This window comes from Colletotrichum abscissum (genome assembly GCF_030869225.1).
Source record: "Colletotrichum abscissum strain IMI 504890 chromosome Unknown Scaffold_55.1, whole genome shotgun sequence".
Classification (NCBI taxonomy): domain Eukaryota; kingdom Fungi; phylum Ascomycota; class Sordariomycetes; order Glomerellales; family Glomerellaceae; genus Colletotrichum; species Colletotrichum abscissum.
Genome location: NW_026850487.1, coordinates 270,925 through 290,908, shown reverse-complemented (window position 1 = coordinate 290,908; position 19,984 = coordinate 270,925). Strand labels below are relative to the sequence as shown.

Genomic DNA, 19,984 nt, shown 5'->3' with positions numbered 1-19,984 from the left:
CTCCCGCATCTACAACCCACCTCAACCCGTTCAACAGGCACTATCGTCAGTGCCGACTTTCCCGCAGCGACCGAGTTGTTTTCTTTTCCCACCTAAGTTTGTCCCATCAAACCACCACCAAGATGGATTTCAAGAATCTAGGCAAAAGCTTCACGTGCGTTGTCGCATATCCTTCATGTCAGCGGTCGCGAGTGCTGTATTCAGGCTGACGAATTCCCAACAATGCAGCTCCTTTGGGTCCTCGATCACCCCTTTCGCTTCCCGTACTTTCCAGTACACCAAGGAGCAGCTTGGCCAGGCCGAGGACAAGGTACTTTGATTTCTTTGTGCTAATCTGATCAGTCATTTAATTAAGCAAGAGCTAATCGCCTCGTCCTCCATAGACCCAGCTTCCTCCCGACTACATTGATCTCGAGAAGCGCGTCGATGCCCTCAAGCAGGTCCATCAGAAGATGCTGGCTGTGACGTGAGTTGTCGACGGAGAGGCCCCATAAGCCGAAAACCGACCACTAACACCGATGACCCGAAGCTCGCAATACTCGAACGAGGCCTACGATTACCCGCCCAACATTAAGGAGACCTTCCAAGATCTCGGTCGCACCGTCAGCGAGAAGGTTACTCTTCTTTCGTCCGCTGGTTCCCCGGCCGAGGCCCAGGCAGCCCTGACCGCTCCTCCTTCGGCGAAGCCTCAGCCCAAGACCTTCAACCATGCCATTGCCCGGGCCAGTCTGTCAAGCAGCCAGGTCCTTCACCAGCAGCACACCGGTACGGGCGAGGATCCCTTGGCTACGGCGCTCGAGAAGTATGCCTTGGCTATGGAGCGCGTTGGTGAGTCCCGCATGGCCCAGGACGCTCAGATCCAGAGCCGCTTTCTTGCCGGCTGGAACACCACCTTGAACACCAACCTCAAGTTCGCGACCCGCGCCCGCCAAAACGTCGAGAAGTCCCGCTTGACTCTCGATGCCGCCAAGGCCCGCGCCCACGGTACCACTTGGAAGATGGGCCCCGGCGCCACTCGTCCCGACGAGGGTCAGCCGCAGGAGCTGAGCCCTGAGGCCCAGGAGGAGATCGAGAAGGCCGAGGACGACTTTGTCACGCAGACTGAGGAGGCCGTTGGTGTCATGAAGAATGTCCGTACACATGGACTTTTTGCCTGCACGAAATCGGTGATTGCTAACTCTCTTTACAGGTTCTGGATACCCCTGAGCCCCTTCGCAACCTCGCCGACCTGATTGCTGCTCAGATCGAGTACCACAAGAAGGCTTACGAGATCTTGAGCGAGCTCGCCCCGGTTGTCGATGGCCTGCAGGTTGAGCAGGAGGTTAGTCGCGCCTCGAACTACGAAGTATAACGAAGACCGATCCGTGCTGACGCCCTTTCGCTGCAGGCCAGCTACCGCAAGAGCCGTGAGAACGCCTCTTAAGCGGCTGGAAGTGAGCGCCTATTTTCTTGATCGCCGCCGCCTTCGCAGTATAGCAGCTTCATCGTACCTAGCTTCGGCCGATGTGTAGCGAACTGCCAGCATTCCGCGGGTTGATTTGCTTGAGGGTTGGAGGAAGCCCGATTGCTTTAGTTGCAGCCGGTGTGGCTGGGGCCGCGTATGTTACGCACCATGCATCGTTGAGAGACGACTTGTTTCTACTTCAGCCATGTGTGACTTGAGGGACTACTTCGATTCATTATCGACGCCCGAAACCCCCATGGTAGGGTGTGAGAGCGTCCTGGTTACGTCGTTCAAGGTTGATTTTACGGCTTCTGAATATAGAGTTGTTTTCATGTTTGACGAGTTCCGAACGACTCCCAGCAATTGCGGCTGGCAGTACGGTTTGGCACAAAATTCAAATAGCTTGTCCGCTTTATCAATCCAGTGCCAGCCTGCATGCCTACCTATCGTGTGTTCATGTCGAGAGAGTCTCTCGTTGGTCATGATATCAGTAGTGCATCATCGGTGAAGCGTCATGCGAATGACAATATTTGGTTCCCAAATTGCCGTCACCACTTCACTCAAAATCTTGAGTGAAGCACAGAATGCGGCCAAAATCCCTAAGCTTGTCAAATGCATGTATTGGATTGGAATAAATGCTATCAAAAAGCGATGCACATTTGCATCTCCGAGAGTGTCTGACTGACAGACTAGAGTCACGTGACTGGGAGTGCTGACTTATGTAAGGAAATCTACTGGTCAACGAAATCCAAGCGACACTACCTCCCCAAGTGCCGCCGACCTTGCGCTCCATAGCTCAATTCACCGAACACCCGCGATCTCCAATTCGAGCCAATTGATATCGCAACCATGCGGAGAACATTTCGCCTGCTCGCGGGCGTCAAGCCTGCTCGCTATCTCGAAGCCGGCACCCCAACAGGTCTCACCGGCCTCTGGACGCACAACAGCCCGCGGTCGACGCTGCTCTACCTGTACGGTACCACCCTCGAGAAGCTCCAGACGGTCCCCGAGTCCTCCCTCTACCGCCAATCGGTCGAAGCCATCACGAAGCACCGCCTCAGCCTCGTCGAAGCGACGGTACCGCCCGGATACCCCGAGTGGGAGAAGAGGGCCGAGCAGATTGTCAAGGAGAAGCCCGAACAGTTCCGCCTCGTCAGCGGCCGCGTCGACGGCAGTGGCGCGCGGACGGTGAAGCTCGGCGGCAGGACGTTTGTCGTCGCGACACAGCACGAGGAGCAGGACGTCCGCTACGAGGAGTGGGACGGCGAGAAGGACGAGGGCGGTACCCTGGAGGGCCCCCGTAGCGAGGCTGAGCGAAAGGACCACCAGCTTCTCGCCGACCGCAAGGACCTGAACGATGTTGCCAAGGTGCAGTGGGAGGCGGAGCCGCAATTGACGGCCGACCAGTACGTTTTTGTGTTTTCCCGGAGCAGGACCCTCACATCGAGACGGTTTTGCTAGCAACGGGGAAGGGGGGCTTATACTGACATGTTGTAGGATTTCCGAGTTGGAGACCAAGATCGGAGCTGGCCTCATTGAGGAGGTCATTCAGGTTGCCGAGGGCGAGCTGAAGCTCGTGGATGTGATGACCCAGGCCAAGGTGTACGTTCTTTCCTCTCTTATCCATTTTCTCCCGACCTTGCTAACAGCCATAATCAGATGGGAGGACCTTGAGGAGAAGCCTGTTGAGGGCCAGTGGACTTACTTTGAACGCAAGTCTGCGTAAGCGGATGCTTGTAACTGCTGAAGACACTTGCCAATTCTAGATAATGTACATTAGGCGACTGTGATGACCAAAGATACATCGAGACGTTGCTTTTTTCCCCTTCCCATGACTTGTTGCATACACACACAAAGGCAGCTATCGTGAAAGTGCCTCTTTTCCTACGTTCCATGCTGGACTATGGGGTTCAATTCCAGGAATTTAGCACAAAATGACCTTTGTCGGTTGTTGAGTCTCGAGACGGGAAAAATGGGCTAGTTGAGGCTATGCTTGCTTTGCCCCAAGATCAAATAGAGCTTGAAGTGCGTAGTGCCTCGAGGCAGGTCAAATTTCGATCAATTGGAACTAGTAGCTGTACGGGACTATCGTGATGACAAGCTTACAAAGAAACCCAAGAGTTGGGGGAAAATGATTAAGGGACGCTCACTCCGGAGCGATACTTCTTAGATCGAGTTGGGGTGAAGAGCAGATGAAGATCAAGAACAAGGCTGCCCTGGACCCCTAATCACAATATTTAGCCATAGACAATTACTTGAACTAAATTCCAACAGAAAGACAGTCATGAAGTCTGGCGCTGAGTAATTTCGAGCAGCTTGTTGAAGCTTCCACGTCCATCCCTCGATGCTTGGTACCCTTGTGGTAGACACAGTGTAAATAAAGCAGACGGCCCCGCTTCACTCTTGACCGAATTCTCACCACACACTCACCTTACTTACACCACTACCTCAACCTCACTCAAGCCTACCAAGAGAAATGAACCTTCAATAACAGTATCAACATATTCATAAAATATTTGGCATTGATAGCTCTACCCGTGTTATCAGAACCTCATCACATGGGCCCGCGCACTGGGCGAAAGCGACCATGAGCCAGCCAGCCACCAGCCGCAAGAGGTCTGCCTCAGCGATGTCGATGAGCGACAGCAACGAGTATAGATACCAGTCTCAGCTCCCCAGCGACTCCATCAACCCGCTCAGCCATACTCCTTCCATCCTCCGCCAGCTCCATCTAGCCGGTCTCGCAGAGACGGATGAGCTGCCCTCGAGGACGCAGCGCAAATTTCCGCACCGCCACTGGCAGGACCCAGATGCGCCGGCCCGCGTAGGACCGTCCGCCTCGTCGGCGTCTCTATTAAAAGCGCTCGAGACCAGCGAGGTAGAAGAAGGCGAAGAGGATCTAGAGGAAGAAGAAGACGACAAGAAGCGCCGCCGCAAGAAAAAAGACAGCACCCTTAAACCAAAATACGCCTCTGAAAAATCCCCCTTCCGGCCCCTCGTTCGGGCAATCTACGGCTTCCTAGACGCCGGCGACGTCGCCAACGCCAAACGCGCCTTTGGCATCCTCGCGCGGTCCACGGCCCACGGTAAACCCGTCGACGTGCGGCGCAACCACTACTGGGCCCTCGGCGCCGAGATCCTCATGCGCGAGGGCGGCAGCGCGCGCGCCACGGCCACGGACGACGAGGCGTACCCGTTCGCCAACGCCCCGCGTGTGCGCGAGTACTTTCGGGACCTGATCCAGCGGTTTCCTTACAACTACAAGCACCGTCACGCCGTGTGCGCCGTCGACTTTTGGCCTGCGCTGTTGAGTTACGAGGTTTTCCAGGTGCATGCGCAGCACGCGGCCTCGCTGAGGCGGGTGAATCGCGAGGCGGAGGATTGGGAGGATGAGTCGTGGCAGGAGCCTTCTTCGCTCCTCGACGGCGGTGCCGGGGATGACAGCATGATGGAGGGATCCGGCCTCCGGTCGTCTGAGCAGGTCAACGGGCGGGACACGCGGCTGCGGCAGGCGAGGGACCAGATCCGGCTCAAGACGCTCGACATGCTGCGCGAAGTGGCGGGCCGCATGAACGACCTGCTAGAGGATCGGCCTTTTTCGCACAGCGCCGAGCTGTGGCGGGTGCGCGGGATGGTGTCGCTGTACATCGGCGACTTGCTCATCCCGTCGTACACGCTTGACGAAGAGGGCGGCCAGATGGCGGAAGCCAGGGCGCGGCGGGAGGCGGAGAGGAATAACGCGCGGAGCAGCTTTCAGAAGATGGCGGAGCACGGCGGGAAATTTGATGCTTTGATTCAGAAGCTGATGGCGCCCGTTGAGGAGGACGAGGGACCTATGTTGCCTGTCTTCTCGTCACTCCCCTTCAGAGAGTATCGTACAGCTAGCTAGAAGCGCTGGCCAATACTATTCTGACGCGGAAAACTAAGCTACCTAGTCGAGAGCATCAGAGAGATTGAGACGGACCAAGGGACTGTCCTCTCTATCTGGTATTACCCTCCAACACCCCTCCATCCTATTAAGTCACTCACGCATCCTTCTTGGGTACCCATCTCTGGAAAACAAGAGCAAAGTTGGAGCTACCCACAACGACGCACCATTCACCTCCGGGGCTCCAAGCAACCTGTCTACCAACGAAAGTCGAAGCGCCGCAGTTCTCAATCTTGTGGGGCTTCAGAGGCACCTGAGGGTTGCCGACGGTGAACTTGCCATCCCACGTCTGCAGCGTTTCCTGGTTGTACTGGGCCCTCAGCTCGGGAATTTGCTCGAGCTCCGTCCGGTGAGCCTTGTCGGCCGCCTTCTTCTCTCGGACCGTCGGCGCGGCCTTGCCGTTCGTATTGGCCCGATGGGTGATGGCCGGCAGCCAACTGGGCTTCAGAACGGCCTCGTCGCCGTCTCTCTTGGGCCTCTTGACGGCGTTGACGTAGTCGTGGAAGCCTGTAATCTGCTCAAAGTCCCAGAAGTAGATTTTGCCGTTGGCGTTGCAGAAGGCTAGAATAGGGTGCTGATCGGGGACGAAGTGCAGCTTGAACCGCATGAAGAATTGCGGGCCGCAACCGAGCGTTTGGAACTCGATGAGCCGCGTGTAGGGAGCTGGACATTCTGCCGAAACGCCCGGGCTAAAGGCAGAGCGGGTGAGATTGGCCGGGTTGATGGTTGTCGGGGCCATGGACTGCGGAGGGGGCGGGTCCTGGGACGAGAAGCCTTCAATCTTCCACAAGACAATCACATCATCGTGGCAGGCTCTAGAGAGAATGTAGTCGCCATAGAAGGACACGCTGTGAGAAATCAGTACTGTGTAATATGCAGGTTTTCAAGCAAAGACTAACCAATCCACGAGACTGCTGTGAACCTCTGATGTTGAGAAGTGAGGATAATGAACCTCCACTGGGCGGTCGGTGTGCTCAGTGGGAAGGTCTGGCACTGTCCACTGTGCGGTCTGTTAATCATGGCACATGGGAGCGGCGCATGGAATTATTGCCTACGAGATTGATAATCTGGTCATGGCCGGCGGAAAGAATATATCGGCCCGTGTCGTGCCATGCCTATACACAAGAGTTAGCCTCAGAGTTGCGACCAGAACGCGGCAATAGAGCTATACGTACTAATGTTAGCAGGTTCCAGTAATGACCTTCGCCTCCAAGAATGCACAAGCAGGGCTGCTTCTCATGTTTGGGATCTAGACTCCATATCCGGACTGTCGTATCGTCGGAACACGAGGCGATAATCAGAGGGTCTATCGGAGACGTGACCACGTCACAAACGTCCTGAAGATTCATCAGCGGGAGCCCCCAATATGTGATATTATCCAGGCATGACTCACTCCGCCGTGGCCTACGAGACACTAAGTGAGATGTGAGCAAAACCTCTGCAGGATACGTTAGATGTGTCTCAACTCACGTTGACGAGCTTCTGTTCGATTATGTCGTAAACCTTGATCTTGGCGTCTTCGCCGCCATAGCACAATAGCGGCCTGCCGGTCTCCGCGTCTCTTGTCCAAGTGCAGGAGTAATTTCTTGCCTCAGTCTTTATCCGAGTCAGTTGCCGAGGCTGCTGTGGGTAATTTGAATACTAGGGAGGACGCACATCATCATCCCGTATTATGCTGATAATTTCGCATGGATTCGAGTCGTCGGCAGCTGCAGTGAGGCGACAAACTATTATCTGAAGAAGAGGTCAGGGCTCAAAGATCACTCCCAAGACAACCACTCGGATGCAGCAACTTACATGCTTCTTACTGACGGCGGCGAAGACGGGTCTCGCATCCAATGGTTGATAGGGGCAGAATTTGACATCAAAGAACTCTGAGGCGAGATTAGCCACTGTTGATAGCATGCCTCGAGATAATGCTGGGGCGGGGCTTACCAGGCACCGGATCATCTTGAGCGAGGAACCTAGTGTCATCCTACAGTTCATGTTAGCGGGAACTCTATTGAACGGCAAAGAGCCACGTAAAGAACATGGCATTCTCAATGTAGCTATTGCAGCTGGGATAACTCTGATGGGAATTCATAGATACACGGGTAAGGGAGAAAAGGTAAGAATAGACTAAGAGCAGTAAGGGGACCTCGACCCCAGTTCGGCTAGCTCAAAGAAAGGGGGAGCAAGTACCTCGAGATGAACCGAGACTCTCAGTCTCGGAAAGTCATATGGAGTCGGTGTTGAGGTGGGGGCCATGACAAAATTGAATGTCAATAGAGGTCGGGAGCGGAGGACGCGTTGAAGGCAACCCAGGCCTGAAGTTCAGAGATGGCCAACCAACTCTTTTGCGCGGAAACTTCTTACGGTTAGTCTTGTCTGTCAGAGTGCAACTGCAGGCGGAGGGCGTGAGAGGGAGGCAAGACGCGTCGAGATGCAGTTGATAACTCGAGATCAGCTTTGTGTTTATTGGCGTGTGTTTTGTGCAAGGACTCTTGTTAGTTGTAGTTGCTCCGGTCCCAGGTCATAACCTCAAGTCGGACTTTCGTTACGGGTGCACTAAGTACCTAGGTAAGATAAGGTAAGCAGAGAGAATTGACAAAGAGCAAGGCAATGCTATGCAATGAAAGTGGCAGTTGGCAACAGAAAGAAATCGGTAAGAATGCGCCGTGCCTGGCGCGTGAACTCAAGGTACGGTGTACCTAGGTAGTAAGGTAATGAAGCAATGCAGGGCAAGGTAAGGTAGCTCACCTAGCAGGTAAATTGGAAAGGAAGGAGACGGAGCCCGGCAGGTGGGGCTTGCGTTTTCTCACTTGTTCTCGCCGAATGTGGACGTGAAAAGAGGAAACTTTGAAAATAGAACGCGCAGTCGGTCGCGCACTCGTCAATAGGAACTTTCCGCTTTAGTGGGCCGCCCCGTGGTTGACGGAACCTCGAATATCTACCTAGTCAAGGCCGGGCCGGGGCCACTACAGTGCCCGATTCAGTGGAGGAAGGGGTCAATTGGGGTTGATGATGGAAACGTCTTCAACGGTTGCGCTAGCCCTCGAACAGCACCGGCCATGAGAACATCACATCAGCAACCTCGAACCATTTCCGATTTTATCACGACCGGGATTTCTCCAGGTCCCCAAGCTTTCAACAAGTATGGATTTGGGCCACATTTTACACCATTTTCTCTCATCAACCCCGCCTCTTAATAAAGACCGAGTGAGTCTTTGATCAGGAACACCTTCATTGAAATTGGGAAAACTACCTCGTTGGGATAACGGCTTATCTCGCCCATCTACCACGGTGTGAAGCAATTTTGTGGTACAAGTAGGCATCGGCCACTATGTTGATTCGCGTTCTCGGTCTATGAAGATGCCTTGTCCAAGGAGTGACTCGGTCCAGAAGCTCGGATCTGCCCCAAACCCAAAGTATGGATGGGTACGTCAATTCGATGTGTAAACCAAAGATTGTCCATACAGAAGGTGACACGCGAGCGATGATACAAAACTATTTTCATTCGGTCATCATTGAAACTACCATGGCTGAGAAGTCAACAAACCGGCTGCGTACTAACGTATCTACCTGGCGGGAGGGCACAAGGGCGAGCAAACATTGAAAAAACTACCAGCTGTAGGTTCAAAAAGACCTGCGATTTCCCCTTCGGGCATATGACAGGGAAGGAGGCGATATCATTGAGGCGCCGTCAAATAACAAGACTTCAAACCCAAGATGTCTCCGTCATTTTTGCCATGTTTTGACAGCAGACTCGGAAGAAAAATGATATTTGGGGACGGGGATGGCTTCCTAAGGAGGGTGATTAGGATGTGATTAGGAGGTGATTGATCGAGGAAACGTCAAGCCTTCCTCGACATCGAAAGCCTAGGAGGAGCAACGGGATGTTGAGAAAAGAGAGGGGAGACAGGGCTATTAGATCGGTCGATGACAAAAGAGACCGAATACTCTTGTACCGTTCCAAGGATCGAGTACTTGAAGTGCGGAGCGAAGTTTGGCACACCTACCAACCTTTCTAGGGCAATGGCACCTTGATGAAGGTATCCAAGAAAAACCGAGTTGTCATCCGGTACCTGGGAACGCTGTACCTCCCTAAGGAACCCTAGGTACCTTAACACCTTACCTACTTTACCTCGCCTTGCCTTAGGGTCCTTCTTTCCCCGGGGTGTGTGTCCTGCACGGTTCGTCCTCCGGGCCAATTCCATGTCGAATTGGTGCAGGGAAAGAGCGGATCTCCAGGGATAGTGGATACTGGTGTGGCCGCACCGGCTCTTTTCCTGGCCCGCGGACACTACTACTCTACCTCAGCACCTCACTTGACGCTACGCTACCTACCTCACCTCACAGACCAAGCCATCTTCAAACGTCGACTACTGAAATGGTTTCGCGTAGTATCTGTACGAGTCTGAGACCTCCCAAGCAGATGCCAGACGGCTGATGCCGCAAGACACCATTATGCAAGCGCTGAGCATCACCTAGCATCAGACTAAAGAACGCCCTGCATTATCCAAGAGGTAAACCAGGCGCGAAAAGGTATGGAGGCTGATTGTTGCGGCGCCGCGTGATATCCAAGTCTTTTGTGTAACGTGAGAGCTCGTCTGACTAGCTTCTCATCATAGTTCGATACTCAATTCTCGAAAAACGATACTGTTCCCAGGCTTCGTCTCTGCATCCCGGTACTCATTGCATTGCACACAGAATGGCAGTAGTGCAGTACGACATCAGCGCAGGCACGAAGCATTGATTCCTCAATCGCATTCGCAAGACAAAGAGGCACATCATTTGAGGATACATCAGCTGGCATCCAGGGATATGAGAAATGACGGCGGGTCGCCATCTTCAAAGGCCCTCGTCTCTTGCAAATTCTCATACCGCCCAATCGTCGAGTCTCGATGCCAACCATCCATCACCGCATTTCGATATCGAGCCTGCATCACCCTCGTACAGCAAGAAATCCCATTATGCTCCGGCCTGTCAATACCATACGTCTACGGAGCACTGTACGGATCCCTCCATGTCTGTTCAACCCCTGACAGCTGTGTCATGGCAATTGGGATCCGCAAACTGTTAATAAACCTGTCCCGTCGTGGGTCTTTGTCCGTGGGCCATGCTGGGTACGCCGCCGCGATATCTTTCATGTCGGTCGCACAAACCATCCGCCCCCCGCGACCTGGCACCGCGTTCTCGGCATCCTGTCTACATGTGGTTCACGTCACGAACGGACATCGAGGGGCCCTGCGACTTTCAAAGAGACAGTCCAATTCTTCATCTGGTGAAGGAGAGGGGAACAAAATGAGTCTTGAGGCAAACAGGATAAAAGTGTCCAGTCGATATACACATTGCATATTCTCTAGTAAGGTACCTAGACATCGATAGCTGCTTTCAAGATACTCCGTACGAGCGGCGCATACGTCTCGAGCCTCCAACGATCAACAGCTTCCCTCTACTTTGGCTGGTGTTCAGATAAACTTCTCTTCATCTGGCTCGAGTACGCTCAACATTGTTGTGTTGACTCCGAACGTGTGCCAGAGTTACGTACGTTTGGCGAAAAAAAAAAAAGATTGTGTTATTGACGATCTCAACCGTTGAAATTCAGGGGCCTGGGACGGAAACATCCGTACGTAACGTTCTGGCAAGAACAACCCTCCGCATCTGACTTGGCAAGGACTGTGCACGAATGCCCCCTCGGGTTTTCCGAAGAGGAAGAAGTCGTGATAATTACGAGCAGGGACAGTTTGAAGACATGGGCCACACGAGCTGTGGCTTTCGGACTGGCTCAGGGATCCTAGCAGTCGATCCCAACTGGTGAACCGGGTTCTGATGTCTTCACAGCTGTCAACTGAAGTCAGACATCAAGCTATGCCTAGCAGAGCATAGCGCCCTCCCCTGCCCGGACGCTCAACCCACACGGACGCCATTTTAGCCTTTTTCACTCCCGTTCACACGGATGACGGGCGGCCTGACGAGGAGACAGCAAGCGTCAGTGACGAGAGCTTGGGGAAGGGAAACGGGCTCTGCTGCCCTGCAATTTCCATCGGCTGTCAGTTCGAATTGGGATAAAGGGCCGCGTTCTCGCAAGCTCTTCCCAAACAAGACAAGAACTGTCCGATCACCCCTGCGAGATCCCCAAACCCCATGTCTGCTCTCGATATCATGGACATGGGCATGGCAAAAGAAGTGGACAGCTCGACGCAGAAGCTCGCAGCTCGTTCGTCAACATGAGCTTGCTGTTGGTTTTGGATTTTCAAAATCGAATGATTGATGACGGAAGATTTTCTCTCATCTAGTGTACGGCAGCTTGTTCTCGAATGCGTGCAATTCCGCGAGGCGAAAGGCTATGCATCAACCCGCAGCATCGCCAATGCCCGGCGAAAATGTCGGGACTGACGCGGTTCGAGGGTGATCTTGCTCGGATTTCGGCTCGAAAGAGCAACAGACCAAGGTCTCAACTATCAAGTATGGATATATGGCGGCAATTTTAACAACTAGCCCGGCCCTCACTGCGCGAACCCATGCACACGCAGGTACCAGCGGCTGTTGTCTATCATCTATGCTCATTATTCGACAGTTCGACACCTCCGGATGGCGCTGGTTCCAATGGCAGCTGTTGGCAGACAGCTCGAGCGAGTCCATCCGCGTTCGAAAACGTTGACGCTCGATGCAGGACGTTGTATCCGGGCCATGTGGACAAGGATCTCAGGTTCCAGCTCTGCAATGTTTCTCAACGGTTTGTCTCAGCAGTACCTAGCCACCATTAAACGGCATGAAGTGAGTGTGCGGCCTGTCTCCAACGCGGCGTGGACGCTCGCACCGGGTAGTAGGCAACTTGGCACGTTGTGCGGCAACGATGCCTGCCTGACCTTGTACGATGTTCTGTAGATTGGTTACCCGCTCCTCCAGGAGCCAGGGTATAGACTGGAGGCTGGAGCTCAGTGTCGGAGACACATCAATCCCTCTGACATCCCATCCAAGCAGCCGGCAGAGTGTGTAACATTTAATCAATGTTCATCGGGTTCGCGGTTGAGTATGGCCGGGTCCCTCCGAGCGCAAGACTATGGGAGTAGTATCCCGGTTCGAGAGTGTCTACCACTACTTGGTACATCACTTCATTTTGCCCATTTTTGTCAGCCCTCCTCCCCTCGGCTGGGAGAGCAGACGTGACAAGCTGGGCTCTGATCATCATTGGTATGATTTGTTGACACAGCATTGCTGTGACTGGAGGCGGCTCGACAATCCAAACATGGGCCAGGAAGGAGGATAAAAAAGAAAGAATAAAAAAATGCGCCAGATATGAAAACAAGGAACGGGCATAGTTGCATTTTATTCTGCCCCGCTGTCAACGTCAATTGAATAAGCCCCCCCTCCCCCCATCAACAAGCGTTGCAATCTCGGGGGCCTTCATAAAAAAAGGTGGCTGTATTGGTCCGGATACAGAGTCGAGTTGCAGACGATCGCCGATTCCTCCGCTGCCACCATCTACGGATACCTTGGTAACAGAAAGCATCATAGGGATGTTATCACACACGCTATATCGTCGTCGAGGGACAGATGGAGTCTATACGTGTAGCTGGTTGGAACAGAACAGAGCAGCGCGGCACGGCGGGTAGTACGGACGTATGTAGGTCAGCTAACCGAAGCGATACTAGCTGAGCAGTCTTATTCCCTTATTTCCCATGGAGGCATGGATTGGCGAATTATACTGTGACATGGAGGACATAGCTCCAGCTGGGCTACGTATGAGCTTGGGGGGAAAGACACCCTCGAACCCCTGCCCCTGTCTTAGTGCCCTTTTATGGATATCCGTACACGGGCATACATTGCTAGACGTTGGGAAGTGCGGATACTGAGCTGATGGGTACTGCTCTGTCGCTTTGTGTTATCCAGAGAGTCTGTCACTCTGTGTAGGCACCAAAGTAGTTGTACTTTTTGGTCTGGGGGGGATGGTGATACCCTGAAAGCGTGGCCCTGGCGCGAGAGAAGATGATCATGACCCAGGCAAGCCGCACGGCATCCGCAAGGATGGATGATGGATGATGGATGATGGCTACCTATGGAGCCTGGCACGTCTCTGAGTGTTCTGTCGGTCGAAGCTGCCCCCCTGTGCCTGTGTATCCGTACCCGTAGCGGGGACCGGAGAGATACCTCGTCCAAGGGTATCCATCCGTCTGTCCTCTCTGTCTCGACTATCAAGTCTCATCTGTGTATCCCGTCCGTAAGGATACTGACACTCTGTAGCGCGCGGGCATGCTTTACGCACCCACATTTTGCTCAGCTACCGGGGGTTAAGTATTCGCAGGTGAAGGTCGACGTTGGAGAAGTCGACAGCCGTGTTCATGACCCTTGTGGTATCCATACTGCGTACGGAGACACAGTAGTCGAAGTCGTGGTGGTATCCATACATACTTCGCAGTCACACCTGGTGGTGCAAGACGATGGAGGGGGGTCTGGGCCCCGGGACCCTGTTCTGCTCAGCTGGGCCCTGTCACCTCAGTTCTCCTCACCAATCTTTTGCTCTATCCGTTTTTGCGAAACCCGAGTCGCTGGCTGACTGGGGGGGAGTCTACTCCGTAGAGAGGAGGGGGGCGCTGTGCTGTAGACTCGTTGATGAGAAGATGCGCGCTGCGGTGCGGTGCCGTCACAGAGCAGAGAGCAGAGAGCAGAGAGCAGAGACGAAAGCAAAGCAAAATGGAAGCAGAGGAGAAGAAGCCTCAGCGCAGAGAGCTGGACATCCCCCCCGCCCTCCCTCCACCTCCACCTCACTCCCGTCCCCCCGCCGCCGCAGTCGCCGCCGCCGCAGCCTCTCTCTCTCTCTCAAATCACATTTGCCAAACCACTTGCCAAACGAGCTGTCATAAAAGATGCTCGCCTCCTCCGCCCATTTGCAATACCTACATGGCACTCCTTCAGATCTCCTCCTTCATTTTTCTTCCTCCTCCTCCTCCTCCTCCTCTCTCTCAGCCTTTACTACACTATTAGGTGTTTGTTCTCTCTGTCATTCTGGACCCAGACTTGAACAACCAACGGCATCCCGCAATCAAAAAGCAACCCGTCGTTTTCGCCACTAGCAGCTCGGCTCGTCCCAACTTATCTAACCTACCTTACCTTTTTATTTTTATTTTATTTTCACCTTGCCTGCTGCTTGAGTTAGTCTACCTACCTACCTACCTTACCTAGCTACCTGCAGCTACGGAGTACGGTACAGATACTACCTAGGTTGCATCTCCTCGCATACCCTCGACGTATTTCTTCGAGATTTCAGCCAACCTTCGTTCAACGTCCGAGTACATCCACTACGTCAGGTCATCTGTGTCTGCATGTACCTCAAACCCAGACTACCTTAACTTCGAGGGAACCGCGACGTTAACAACCCCCGCCAACGCCAAAAACCCTCCTTTACCACCACCACCACCACCACAAAACGGTCTCGTTCTGACCGGCTTGCGCCCTCTCCGCACTATCCATCAGCTTGGATATTCTACTACACCTCGACTTTCAGCCCCCCGTTTCTCCCTTCTGCAGTAAGCCGCACCGAGCTGCCAACTGTCACTTGAACACCTCCCGTCCGCTTTTTTCTCACTGCGCATACCTGCCTGTGTACGACGCGACGCAATACCGTCCATACTCTGGACTCCTGCTACTCTGCGCCAGTCACATAAGTCGAGCCCGCCGTTTTCACAGCCCCAGCCACTCTATCGGTATAGCCCGTGAGAGTGAGACTGACAGCCTTCGCTTGCGAAGTAAAAGCGCAATCTGTGTCCCACGCCCAGCAAACCAGCGCGTACTACAGTCAACCACAATCTAAGAGAAACAATCGCTCAGCTCAGACCCGATTGATTCCCCAGACGTAGTAGAGCTACCGCTTGAGATAATCGAGCTTCTATTGGGCGCGGCCACTGGTTTGACGCCTTGCGGTATTGAGGATCCACCAGGCTCTCCGCGGCATTCAAGCATTCTCTTAAACCATACTCGGCTTACTTCGCAGCCGATTAAGACTCCGGACGACGTGCGAGAGAGAGACGGACGTAATTGCGATTCAATCGGACATATATCCCAGACCTTGTTTCAGCCACGAGCCAACTGTTCTTTGCCATGGAGCAAACGTTCATGACCATTCATTCCACGGACCCCAGCGCTGCCATATTATTCGTGTCCGACTCAGTCTACGACATACTGGGTTATACCCCCCAGGAAGTGCAGGGAAAATCATGCTTTGACTTCTTTCACCCCGACGAGGTACCCTTCGCTCGCTCTATTCACAGTCGCGGTGTCTTGCTGGACAAGGCAGCCGTGCTTCACTATGCTCGCATCATGGCCCGCGATGGCCAGTGGGTGAGCTGCGAATGCTGCTTCACTGTCGTCCACGATGTCTTGGTTGCCTGTACCAGTATTTATCGACGGGACGAAAAGAGTCACAGTAAGCGAACACACTTCAGCCTCACCTTCAATTCATTCTCATGCTAATGTCGTGACAGGGCGAGCCGTCGAAGCACCTCAGATCCGTCGATTGTTCTCAAGCTCCCCTCGGGATCCTCGCTACCACATGCTGGAGCATCTCTCACCCAAATTCAGAATGCCTCCCGTGGAACGCGAGCCCCGCGCAGCTCTCATCCTCAATAGGTTCACCCGCACTCTGACCGTCATGTTCGCCACCAATGCAGTCTCGTCGATTCTTGGCGTTAGACCCGACCAGATCAAAGACAAGAGCTTTTATGAGTGCATACAGGAGAACTGCCTACCGGACGCCATTCGCTGCTTGGAAAGTGCAAAGGCCAATGACTCGATTGCCTACTTGAGGTTCTGGTACAGAGATCCCCGTCGGCCTGAGGATTTTGACGATGAGGAGGGAGACGAAGAGCACAACAGCGGAAACTCCAGTGACTCTGATGGCGGAGGCGTCCAACTCGATGGCCGCATGGATATTGACGATGATGACGGCCCTGTTATCAAACAAGAAGACCAAGGTCGTCCGGATATGTCGAACCACAGCTCTGCGAACCAAACAGCGACTACAAACGCCTCTGGCTCGAGCAACGAGACGCAGAACACTGCAGCTACCTCCGCCCCTTCGGCCGACGGATCAGCCGCCCAGGCGTCGACGCCCGCGGAACCCCTGCGCAACCGCCGCCGGGAACCACCCCAGGCTTTTGAGCTCGAAGCTGTCGTATCATGCACGTCCGACGGTCTTGTCGTCGTCATTCGCAGAGCGCGCCCACCAATTCCGGCACCTCACCCGCCATTGGTTGTCCCGACCTACACCAATGGTCTCTTTGCGGCGCCTTGGGGTCATCATCCCATCCGGCCTCAAGTCCCCCAGGAATCCCTCTACAATTTCAGACCTCCTCTCATGCCTCAGTACATGCCTTTGCAAGACAACGTCATGGCTGCTGGGGGCCCACCTGTAGACCATCTCATGAGCTCCATCAGAGATGTTGCCGTTTTCGCCTGGGCATTGGTGGGAATCAATGGCAATCTCGCGACATACACGCGAGGCATGCCGCGCGGCGAGTCTATACCAGATAGTGGCCTCCCTATATGGGATCCCAATGCTGGGAGTGCTTCTTTACATGGACCGGAAAACCAGGCGGTTCGCCGATGGACGCAATACGACAAGGAAAAGACATTTGGTCCGCCCTCGGCTGCATACCGACAGTCATACAACCAAGGCATACCATCCGGGTATAGCCATGTGCCTCAGATGGGCAGCTACATCTACTCTCAGCCGGCGCCGCCTACGTGGCCCGGCTTACAGCCTGCCTACACATCGGCGTATGACCCCTACTCAAGGAACAACCACCATCGAGGACAGCAGCATCAGCATCATCAACCGCAGCCTCATTACGACTACCAGCCTGGTCGTCAGCAGCATCAACCACAGTCACAGGGTTTTGATCAACGAGGAGCGCTGCAGAATCAGCCATGGGGCGAGATACCCCCACCGTACAACGGCCAAGGCCAAGCGAACGGCCATTCCAATGGACATGCTGGCGGGCATTCGAACGGACAGCCCAATGGCCAGCCCAACGGGCAGGCTAATGGGCAGGCTAACGGCCAGTCCAACGGACATATTGACGGGAATTCCGGCAATGGTTCAAATGGATCGGCAGGGCCAAATGATCCATCTCATGGTTATCGCTACCCATGGCAGTAGTTGAATCACTCGGACTCGGGAGACGACAGTATGTGGGTGGCCATCTCACACTGATCGGAGCGCATTGGCGAACTCCAAACGAACAGAATGTGATCAATTTGGGAAAGTCAAGTAGGCAGGAGGTTTTTTGAAACTTTTCCAAGGAAGTCAGTAGTGATTGATGACGGTAAGGGGGGGGAGGGGGGAATTGGGGAGGGTTTCCCCTCTGACAAAGAGGACATGAAAAGGGGTTGTGTGTACCAGGCATCGGCGTTCCGCGTTTTACTAGAAACGGACGGTAAAAATGAAAAGATACCCCGCGAGGCGAAAAGGACGCCCTCGAGCTCGCAAAGGAGGAGAATATTCGTATATAGAATGTTTGGCAGTAGGGTTGCTTGCTGGCTCGGTTTTCTTCTTCTTTTTTTTGGGCGTATTCATCCAAACTAGGTAATTCAGGGCAACATTATCCAGCTCGCGTCCGAACTCTATGTTGAACGATGGTCCATGATTGTGTAGCTAGGTTTGATGTCGAAATGTATCCGGATATGAACCTCAGCATTGGCGGCCACAGGCGCATCAATGGACAAGACGGGAATCCACATTGGAATCCGGGCTTGAGGCTTGGGCGGGTTCTCCGTACAGCACGGAGTGGGGCCAACGCGTTGGACGGTGCGGACGGGAGGGGGCCTTCTCTGGCCAGTTAGCGATGGCGTGGCATCATGTGGATCGGGGATGCGGATCTCTTTTTTTCCGATTCAAGGGAGCTTGGACCACCTATTAGTGCTTCGCTGGAGGAAACCGTGGAGTCTACCTTATCCCAGGAGTCGCAAGCTGCTACGTACGTCAATTAGATCCAGAAAGTCACCATCCCATCTCGGAAACTTGAAAGTGCAGAGCAACTTGCAATTCAACCCTAACGATATCCACGAACACATTTCACGTACTCCCTTCTTGGCCATTACGAAGGACGAAGACACGACAATAGTGTTGTTTGTCAAATTACACGAGTTACAGCCATGGCATCTACGAGCAAACGAGACGATTATGCCAACCCTCCCTTGCCTGACGACGACTTGATTGACCCTGATGATGGTAAGCTTTCAACATGAGAATGTAATATTCTGACCAAGCGATGGCAAGCTAACATTTCATCTGTCATGAAGCTGATCTAGATGATTTCGACGACCCCCTCGGCAACACATCCTCGCGCCAGCCATTGACGGGCAACATCGGCTCGAGCTCCTCCTCCTCCTCGCGGCCATTGAACGAGAACGCCTGGACGTCACGCATACCCGGCGAGGACCGCGCCGCGCCGCAAAACACAATCGACGAGTCCGTTTGGGACACGCTCCGCCGCGATCTCCTCGCCGTCTGGGCCAAGATGAGGGAGGTGCTGTACCCCAAGTACCTGCTTGGCGGCACCATGTTCGACGCCGACGGTCTGCGCGGCGCGTACGCCAACATACGTGGCGCAGGCATCTCGGGCGCCCGGGAGGAGCTCACGGGCCTGGCGAGCCGCTTCATGGACTCGGAGGCGCTGCTGTCGCAGAATAACATGACGCCCGGCCTGCGAGACTGGGATCTCTGGGGCCCGCTCATCTTTTGCCTGCTCCTCAGTCTCTTGCTCAGCTTCAATGCTAGGGCGGATCAGAAAGATGTCGTGTTCAGCGGTGTCTTTGCCATGATTTGGATTGGAGAGGCTGTGGTGACGTTGCAGATTAAGCTGTTGGGAGGAAGCATGTGAGTTGAACCGTTCCCCCTTGTCGCTCTCTGTGTTGTGTGTGTCAGCGAATACTAACAAACCACTGTAGCTCTTTCGCGCAAAGTGTCTGCATCATAGGATACACTCTCTTCCCCTTGGTGATTGCGGCACTCCTCTCTGCCTTTGGCATCCCGACCGTGGTCCGAGTCCCCGTGTACCTCGTCCTTGTCGCGTGGTCTCTGGCGGCAGGCGTCAGCATCTTGGGGGGCAGTGGTGTGGTCAAGAACCGCGTTGGAATCGCCGTGTACCCGCTCTTCGTCTTCTACCTCGGCCTGGGCTGCCTCTGCTTCATCAGCTGAGCTGCGACGACGACGACGACAAGGTCGCAAGTCGGAGCCAAAGGGGGCCGATTTGTCTGGAAGGGTTGAGAGATGTACTGTAAATGTGGCCTTGGCGAGGGTCTAAGGCGCACACTGTATTCTAGATATCCATGTTGTGCTACTCATCCTCGGGATGGTGGCGGGCCAATGAATGAGAATGGGCGTTTGATTTTCTGCTGTGAAGTGTCCTCCTGTCTCGCGATGACTCCGCGTGCGCCGCCGTACCCGAATTGTCTTTGGCTAAAATGTTCTAAGAGGGGAAGCAGTTCCCAGCGGAACATGTCGTGTAGTGGCAATGGTTATAAGTCCAAGCCATTTCACTCACTAGGTGCTTGTTAGACAAACCCAGGTCGTGAACCAAAGGCACAGGAAGACCAGATTCTAGCTGCAAGCGGCGTCGGTAGTTGCCGCT

At 54.0% G+C, this 19,984-nt stretch overlaps 7 protein-coding genes across 7 annotated transcripts; 6 read left to right on the top strand and 1 right to left on the bottom strand.

Annotated features, from left to right (window-relative positions):
• Positions 1–122: 122 nt before the first annotated feature.
• CABS01_14588 (bin/amphiphysin/Rvs domain for vesicular trafficking) lies at positions 123–1,423 on the top strand (the record flags this gene model as incomplete). The annotated part of the gene is made up of 6 exons (XM_060547926.1): positions 123–154; positions 229–310; positions 384–466; positions 530–1,130; positions 1,190–1,321; positions 1,388–1,423. The coding sequence occupies 6 exons, from the start codon at positions 123–125 to the stop codon at positions 1,421–1,423; spliced, it is 966 nt and encodes a 321-aa protein (XP_060393237.1).
• Positions 1,424–2,293: 870 nt separating this feature from the next.
• On the top strand, positions 2,294–3,170 carry CABS01_14587 (uncharacterized protein; the record flags this gene model as incomplete). The annotated part of the gene is made up of 3 exons (XM_060547925.1): positions 2,294–2,850; positions 2,942–3,046; positions 3,104–3,170. The coding sequence occupies 3 exons, from the start codon at positions 2,294–2,296 to the stop codon at positions 3,168–3,170; spliced, it is 729 nt and encodes a 242-aa protein (XP_060393236.1).
• Positions 3,171–4,031: 861 nt separating this feature from the next.
• On the top strand, positions 4,032–5,333 carry CABS01_14586 (uncharacterized protein; the record flags this gene model as incomplete). Its single annotated transcript, XM_060547924.1, has 1 exon — positions 4,032–5,333. The coding sequence occupies one exon, from the start codon at positions 4,032–4,034 to the stop codon at positions 5,331–5,333; it is 1,302 nt and encodes a 433-aa protein (XP_060393235.1).
• Positions 5,334–5,469: 136 nt separating this feature from the next.
• Positions 5,470–7,619, bottom strand: CABS01_14585 (WD domain-containing protein; the record flags this gene model as incomplete). Its single annotated transcript, XM_060547923.1, has 9 exons — positions 5,470–6,220; positions 6,272–6,372; positions 6,428–6,487; positions 6,548–6,709; positions 6,766–6,786; positions 6,843–6,968; positions 7,170–7,246; positions 7,308–7,347; positions 7,554–7,619. 9 exons carry the CDS (start codon positions 7,617–7,619, stop codon positions 5,470–5,472), a joined length of 1,404 nt encoding a protein of 467 aa, XP_060393234.1.
• A 3,691-nt stretch (positions 7,620–11,310) lies between these two features.
• On the top strand, positions 11,311–12,524 carry CABS01_14584 (uncharacterized protein; the record flags this gene model as incomplete). The annotated part of the gene is made up of 3 exons (XM_060547922.1): positions 11,311–11,571; positions 12,009–12,131; positions 12,243–12,524. 3 exons carry the CDS (start codon positions 11,311–11,313, stop codon positions 12,522–12,524), a joined length of 666 nt encoding a protein of 221 aa, XP_060393233.1.
• A 2,928-nt stretch (positions 12,525–15,452) lies between these two features.
• CABS01_14583 (uncharacterized protein) lies at positions 15,453–17,511 on the top strand (the record flags this gene model as incomplete). The annotated part of the gene is made up of 2 exons (XM_060547921.1): positions 15,453–15,777; positions 15,836–17,511. The coding sequence occupies 2 exons, from the start codon at positions 15,453–15,455 to the stop codon at positions 17,509–17,511; spliced, it is 2,001 nt and encodes a 666-aa protein (XP_060393232.1).
• A 995-nt stretch (positions 17,512–18,506) lies between these two features.
• On the top strand, positions 18,507–19,551 carry CABS01_14582 (Yip1 domain-containing protein; the record flags this gene model as incomplete). Its single annotated transcript, XM_060547920.1, has 3 exons — positions 18,507–18,582; positions 18,654–19,230; positions 19,302–19,551. 3 exons carry the CDS (start codon positions 18,507–18,509, stop codon positions 19,549–19,551), a joined length of 903 nt encoding a protein of 300 aa, XP_060393231.1.
• Between the last annotated feature and the right edge of the window lie 433 nt (positions 19,552–19,984).